Source organism: Liolophura sinensis, chromosome 1 (assembly GCF_032854445.1).
Source record: "Liolophura sinensis isolate JHLJ2023 chromosome 1, CUHK_Ljap_v2, whole genome shotgun sequence".
In the NCBI taxonomy this organism is placed as follows: domain Eukaryota; kingdom Metazoa; phylum Mollusca; class Polyplacophora; order Chitonida; family Chitonidae; genus Liolophura; species Liolophura sinensis.
The window spans coordinates 74,016,965-74,025,216 of record NC_088295.1 but is presented as its reverse complement, the minus strand read 5'-3'; the positions used below and the strand labels follow the sequence as shown (position 1 = coordinate 74,025,216).

General features: G+C 37.0%; 1 protein-coding gene across 1 annotated transcript; it reads right to left on the bottom strand.

The window, feature by feature from the left end:
- Nucleotides 1-692: 692 nt before the first annotated feature.
- Nucleotides 693-6,828, bottom strand: LOC135463922 (homeobox protein Hox-A5). The gene is made up of 2 exons (XM_064741390.1): nucleotides 6,120-6,828; nucleotides 693-994 (listed from the first exon to the last, which is right to left on the bottom strand). The coding sequence occupies exons 1-2, from the start codon at nucleotides 6,826-6,828 to the stop codon at nucleotides 693-695; spliced, it is 1,011 nt and encodes a 336-aa protein (XP_064597460.1).
- Between the last annotated feature and the right edge of the window lie 1,424 nt (nucleotides 6,829-8,252).

Here is an 8,252-nt window from a genome sequence, read left to right as displayed (position 1 = left end):
GAACAACAGCGGCCTGACGGGATCATTGGCGTAGAGAGGACTGAAGTATAGCACATATTTAGCACTTGATCTAAATACTAAGAAACAACAGTAATACGCCATTTAAATCGTTTCTTTCATTGTAAAATAAAACACCAATAAAACACCGATACTGAAACTCCGAGTGATTATTTACAATCCTGTATTTAAAGTTTATCCTACCCTGATACTTCTCCCAATAGGGACTAACCATGTACTCCACAATTGTTACATCATTTTAAAACCAAACATGACTACACGTAAACATCCAAAGTCATGTAAACATCATGAAAGACGAAACAAGAAACAAAACCACTCGTCATACACACGCGTCTCCAATTTGCATTGTCCTTGAGAGCTCTCCACGCAACCCATTAGGCGCCCAGTGCCGTTGGTCATCGCAATGGGTCAAAGAAATAATAATAAAAAACATTTTATAAAATAAATACCTTCATAGTCTGGAAATTAGTGAGATCATTAAAACAACTGGTCGCCGTAACTTAATTGGAGTTAGTTCACAAATTATCGACAAGGCATTGCTTCTGCACCTGAGACGAAACGGACAGAGTTGTGACCAGTTTTCAGTGTCTTTCAATGTTTCATATTGTCAAATAGTTACACTTTCACGGGTTAATAACATTTAAAATATACACATTATATCTCTGGTTCTTTTGTCAAGCCTGCTGTTGCGTGGAGTTAATGGAACCGTGTTGGACACTCCTGGAATCCGTTATGTGGGGTTCCCCTTTTGATCGGTCTGGGCCAGTCAGTTTGGAAATATTGTTTTCTTTCTTCCATTTCATGCGACGATTTTGAAACCATATTTTTATTTGGCGTTCTGTAAGGCCTAGCATATGGGCTATCTCTATTCTTCGTCTCCTGGTCAAGTAACGGTTGTAGTGGAACTCTTTCTCAAGTTCTAAGGTCTGGTGCCGCGTGTACGTCTGACGTGTTCGCTTCGTCTCGAAGTGTACATCTGCAAACAGAGGAATCGAGATATTCTTAAAGGAGCGGCAAAGATGAGAGGAGAAGGTATGGCCATTATCATTAAATGGTCGAGCAGTTAAGAAACAGGGCGGTGAAGAGTGGCTTCAAACGCATACCAAGTGACCTAAGGGCAAGGCCGTGTTCAACACACAGAGTAAGGTAACAATGCTAAGTAAAATGGACTTAAGCATTGGAAAAGACAACAGATGCATAGATGGGGTGTTTTGGACGGAGAACAAAGGCGAGAGACATGTATATTCTACACAGAAGCTCGGATAGTATCCATAAAAGCAGACAGAGCAAAGACAGTACATCTGTCATAGGAATGAAAACACATTTTACAAACTTGCTGTAATTGTGTCGGAGTTTTTGCTTTGTATCACAACTAGATTATACACAGATGAATTTGCCAGATGAAAATGAACACAACATTAACTTAATTTTTTATGAAAGATTCTCTAAATTATAGTGTGAGTCTTCCTCAGATACCATATCCGCTTGTATTATTTCTCTGCAGGTAAAATATTCGTGCTTATGAAACTAGACTCAAGACTTAACCGAAAAGCAACACTAAAAGTATATTATTAAATCTGTGTTTTAGTTGTTTCATTATTTGACTTATTATTTCACTTAAAAAGCCTTTTTATATTAGCCAAGGGGCAATTCAGTGTAGAATAATTTGTATTATTACTAAATAATTTGTAATTATTACTGAATAATTTGTATTATTATAACTAATACTTTTTCTTTAAAATTATTGACTGGATGATTACTACATGTATTAGATATATTACGGGTTACAGGGGCTGGGGACATATGAAATTCTCTTAATCCTGCAGCGGTCAAGCTGACCCTTATATATAGGCCCATGGGAACAGAAAGTAGTTCATTCCGCAGGTAGTACTAATACCTTTGAGCCAGTATATCTATAATAAAACGGTCACTACTCATTGAATTTTATGGCCGAGATAAGGATCACTTTAAAACAAACAGTGAACATAAATTACTCGATCTTTTGTTTAGTATTACAGCCTATTGTCTTTTTATGGCCGTTCTTGACAAGCCTATCGGGTGTTATTTGCAATGATGCCATAGGCAAGATTCCCAAAAGAACAGCATGCTGGTCATCCCAGGGCCTCCCAAGGAATCGCAACGATGCGTTGTAAACTGACAACAGCACCCTCGTTTGATTTGTTGTTATGTGCATGCCTCTACAAGTTTTGACCAGTCTGTACGGATACCGATGGAAGTTGACCAGGGGCAAAGCGCCACTCTGAAGTCCCGGCAGTCTGTTGCATAACTCGTCGATGGGAATGGGCAAGATAGCAACCACAGACCCATAAAAATAAATCAAATCTTTTCAACGGATTGACAGAAACACACATAAAAATCTAGAGCTTTGGGACTGTTTGACAACAATGGGGATGGAAATGGCCAGGTTGAACATTTATGGTTAGTAAAATGTGAGACAAATACAATTTTTAGTTGTTTTCCAACACGTCTTCCTCACGTTTCCAGCCCCATATATGTCAAGCACGTGTTCATAGCGACGTCTTATTAACGTTGCTCATCAAAGCCGTCATCAGCAAACATCAAAGCATTCTCTCTGCCGAAGCAATTTGCCATATAACCACACATTGTAGATCGCGTTAGTTTTCGTCACGGCTTATAAAAGCTTCACACTAACACCATATGTGCGTACAAATTTTATGGCATCAGAACAGTGCATTTTGAGCTTTAACTGACAGATGTGTGCATATCTGGATAAGCCAAAAATATAGAAGTATTTTCTTGAAAAGAAAAAAGTGTAGCAGATTTCACACTTATTTCCATTATCCACCACTACAATATAAGTCGCACAATGGTACTTGTTACTTGAGTTATATTATACCCTTTATAGTGCCAGTTATAAACATTAATAGACATATTCTGATCAGTATATAAAAGGCAAAGAGTAAGAATCTTCAAGTTAATGAACCTTCACAAAACATCATCTTCTTGAAAAAGATCGGTTAATGTGTGCAGTTTTTTATACCATTAATTATTGCCAAAATTTCAACAGATGTTTTTACTGCAGGTATGTTTGACAATATATGGCCATTGATTATTACTCGCAATTAAATAAAATCATAAGGCGCAGTTTAATGCACACAGAAGTTTTTTGACGATATTTACGATTTTTGTTTCGACATATATTGACACAAAGTTGCAATACAAGACCTTGAAATAGAAAACGTAGATTCAAACATTTGTATGTTGGTTTGTGTGCTTCGTTGTACCCAAACAGCTTATTTATGTATCGTACGATGTGTTGTGTTCTGCAAAGAAAAGCTTTAGTGAAAATATGTTTAAGGCTTTAAAATACGAATGTTTGGCCCTGCGGAACACGTCATTAGTGAATATATGTTTGTAGCAGATTAGTAGTCTTATTCACCACGTCTATTTGGTTAAAGGCGTATCTAAATGTTTGCACACTTTATGTTTACAGGCATGGAAGTTGCTACCATTTTAGAGTATTAAATACCGGACAGAGTAAAACTGAAATAAATTTTGAAAAACTTTGTAACTAAAAATCAAAATGGTATATCTGCTATAAGGAAGGCAAAAAAAATAATCTTTAGTGAGTCATTATATAGTTTTTGTACAATGGATCAAAGAAAGTGGTGAGGGGTACGGTAACAACGACAATGGAACTATCGACAATTTTAGTAAAATATTGCAATATCAAATCTTCAGTTAAATTTTGTTGAATTTTTTGATGGCTAATATTAACATAGCCTCTGCATGGATTTCTGAAAATCTATTCCTGTTGATAGCCTGCGTAAAATATACAGCTATAAATATGCGTGAGAAATTCCACTGAGATGAAGAGACAACATTATTCAAATACCTATAATGCATGTCGAAAGAGAAGGGCTGTCCGAGATAGTCCATGTGCACCATACAAGCTATCAATCACGTAGTCTCTATCCTAGCGTTATCGTCCGTTTGGTCTCACATTTCCAGACAGAAATAGGCATGTTTAACTTCGCAAATGGTGTTGTTGTACAATTATATATTAATGGGTTGTTAAAGAAGAATACAGTGTGCGTAAAATTAAACTAGTTTTTCATAATGGGTTTAATTTTATGATTTTTGTATAATTTATATTCAAGCACACACCAATATCTTAATTTTATTCCAGAAAACTTGGAGTTAAGAAGTGAAAGTGTTAGTTACCTTTCTGTATGCCGTAAGCAAATCATTATTTATATCAAAAAATATTAAGCGCGGAAGTTGCTAAATTTATGATTATGATTAAAACTACTGCACTGACTTCAGAAGTGTTACAAAATACAGGTAATTTATGTTCTACTGGCTGATTAAAGTATCTTTTTGTGTTGAATTATTGTATCAAAATGGATTGTACAACATAAATTCATCTGCTTATGCACATGGACGAAGCAAGCAAACAAGCAGATACATTACGTTTTTCAACACTTTTGACATAAAACCGAAGTCATATACATGTACGTCGGTAGTTAATATGTTCCCAAAAAAAGCACACACGCGTTAGTAAATTCGGAACGAACATTTTTTGTTTTTCAAGAAATGAAACTTAGAAGAATATCTTCCTTCATGGCTATGATAGTCGTAATTTCACTTACTAGGAAGTTGATTACTACAAAATAATGTTAACTTACCAAAATCTATTTCACGACAAATTCTCGAAAATGGACATTAAAATCTTTTATACACTTTTCCTAACAGTTCAATAATTAAAGAATGGAGTGTGAAAGAAAGGAACTGAAAATTTGGTTACAAAAAAATCTGTAATAACACCCTTTACAATGTCTGAGGTACATTACGAGACATATCGTTATTAAAAACAGCAATTAACTTTTTGGAATCTTACTTATTTATGCCTGTCAATTTTTTGGTTGTTTATTATTTAGGATTATAAATGTATAAAATGTAAATAAATGTATAAATGTAAATAGCCTTATATATATATATATATATATATATATATATATATATATATATATATATATATATATATATATATATATATATTTAATTACCTGGTATGAACAGATTCAAAACTTCTCATACATAAAATATTTAGCACACTACACTGTTAAATGTACAGATAAATATGATAACATTTGGAGAAGACATCCCTCATATTTTAATGTTCTGTCTGAAGTATGAAAAGGCTCAAAGCTTCAGTATATTCTAAATACAGATAGTTGGCCTAAAATGCTTTGTGTGATTGTTGTTTCATTTTGGGAGGTTTTTGTATTATGATTTTTCTGTATTATATGATAGATATGGCTTCGTGTATGTCACTAGTGACCAGTGATCATATGTATCTAGCTACTTAAGGCTTAAATGTAATCAGTGCACATTTAGAATCAGTGAACACATTCTCAAACTTCCTAGAGCAAAATGTGTTGATTGTAGCTGAGTGAATATTTGACTTAAGTAATAAGACGCTTGATATATATGGGCTCAATAAGTTACTGGACTAATGGATCTTTCACATTTATGTGACCTGACTATGGTTAGGGCTAAGCACTTTCGGCTAGACATTCCTCCAATAAAAAAATATTTATAAAAAAAGCATGAAACTGAAAATATCTCACAAAAAATATTAATTGATATCTATATGTCTGTTGGACCTAATGCTAACATAGCTGGTACATAGAAATAGACAGATAACTCTCGAGTTCGTGACCCATACGCACGCAGCTTCATTGCTCCCTGTACAAAATTATGTATGGTAGTCAGTCCCACAGCACTGTAGTTAATGTCTTTACAAAACGCATAATTGTCTCCTATACATCTCCCAAGATAGTTACAGATTACACTAAATATTACACTACTTCCAAAGGGGCATCACAGTAGGCAAACTTACATGATTCACGACATACTTCTACATGGAATATGTATGCTTCGCTAAAAGTAGGACAGCTGCTAAACAGTTGTCGGGGAAAGTGCAGGCGTCATGGTATTTTGGGCTGGGACAAAGGCGTATGAAATGATATTCAAAGCAGATATGCCAGGCCCGGGAATTTAAAATAAAAAAGTTTGTGAAATTTTGAAACAGGTGAGTGTTTTGTATTTCTTACCTCCATTGATGGACCTGGGCAAACTCATCCAATGGTACATGTTCACGTGGGCGCCAGTAGGGGGCATGCCACCCATCCCAGAGTTTGTGTAACCCAGAGAATTATTCATTTGACTGGAATGCTGCAAAATACCCTGATGAGCCGCATGGTGGCTGCTTAAGTCTCTGCCTCCACTGACATCTCGTGGGGTGAGTCCTGCACAGGAAGGGTTGCCACCACCTCCCGGGATATCGTCGTACGGAATACACGACGGATTAACATTACCTGTATTTACACCGTTACAATGTGCATTTAAGTTCGTGAAACTTGCACATGTTGATATGGTAGGGGAGCCTGAGTGGGTAGGATATGATGTACAGTGGACAGTGTTTGGTGCGTTTGGCAGTCCTGTACCCCCACACGTTGTCTGTTTAGCTGCTGATGAGGCCGTCGTTGCCGTTAGAGGCAGTAGATCAAGTCTGTCAAAGTGAGGGTATCGACCATATCCTCCGTAAGCCTGTTCGCTGTGCTCGTACAGCGACTGTGCAGACAGATGCTGGTTTGGATGATGCGGCATCGGTGGAGAACCGGCGTTGCCTGTTAAGTAACTTCCCTCGTTTTTAACATTGATATCCCCATTATAATACATGTCGGGGGTACTCACAGGCATAATGTTTCCATAGTAGGCATTCATTGTCCGAGAGTCCGATTCCCCGCACTCGACTTTCATATGTGCGGACTAACTGACTGTTAACCACTCCAGTCCGTCTTGAGCCCTCGATTCCAGCCTAAAACACTGATCAGACTGTTATTATCACTCTAATGTGATTCTTCTGCAAAAAGTTACGCAGGTCCGAACGAACGATTCCCTCTAATTCCACCTTCAACGTTTAAGCTCTCTCCGAAAGCTGATATATAACTTCATAGTCACTCACACATGATTCCCATCCAGGCTTGAACGAACTTCTGTCAATATGAATTCACACGTGACTCCTTCCATCCAGCCAATGAGATGATCAATGGAGAGCACGTGACTAGGACAATCGCAGCCTCTTTGTAGCGCTCGGGAGTGGTCAGCCGGGTGAACCTATGGTGTTACGCACTAATGCTTGTTCGCTGTCCAGTTGGGCCGTCATGCCAATCACTCACACTGAGCGGGGGAACTGGTCACCACTCTGCGTCCGTCATCTCTGTCACGGGCTGGTTTAAATAAGCTCTGTTACCAGGAGTTATGTCATCTTATCACACCTAGTTATTGTTTTCTCTCCGGAAATCCGTCTGTAATAAAGCTTTCAATTCACTACGCAGAATCTTCCGTTATACCGTAACTAACAGACCTTTAAACCAATCGAATTGTAGACCGTTGCTCACTAAGCTGAAGTGACTATAACAGCAGTTTTGATAATTCTTACTTCTCTACAAAATAGGAACTGTTTGCGATTTATTCTTGCATAAGAATTTAATTTCAGGTGTTGAATTATTCGATGGTAGTTAAACACCACACACAAAACTTGAAACATCTGTACAAAACAAAATTGAATCCAGAACATGATAGAAATAAGCTATATCATCAAACCGCCTGCATGCCTCCGTAAACGCACCTTCTTCCTTGTAAAACGTTAATGAAATGTGACAGTTTTTAAAATTTGATCTGAGTTATTAAGACAACGTTGAGGTAATTTATGCAAATTCGATGTTTTTAGAAGCACGGGGCATTTGCAGAAAATACAGGCTTTGCTATGCCGAGCCAGTTAGAGTGATACTATAAAAAGGTCAGGACTTCTTCAGAACAGTTAACGCTATAACACGTTTTTGTGTTTTTTTTTTTTATTAATAAACACTATAAGGTCACTATGCCTTGGGGTCCATTCTTCTCAAGCTGAACTCCAGACCTTTTTTTTTCTAGATACGTTTTATAAATTCGAAATAACCACGCTCAGCTACCTTATGATGAGATCTTATGCAGTAGTTTAACCCTGAATCACGCCTTGCCACAGCGAATTAAACAGACCGATTGATGCGCAATAATAACAAAAGACAAAGCGTTAACGCCGTTGTAAGAATAAAGAAATCATGCTTTTTTTTTGCCCAAGTGAAAATAAAATGGACTTCATTTTCACACTTGGCGAGAGAAATGTGTGTGTAATTTTGACT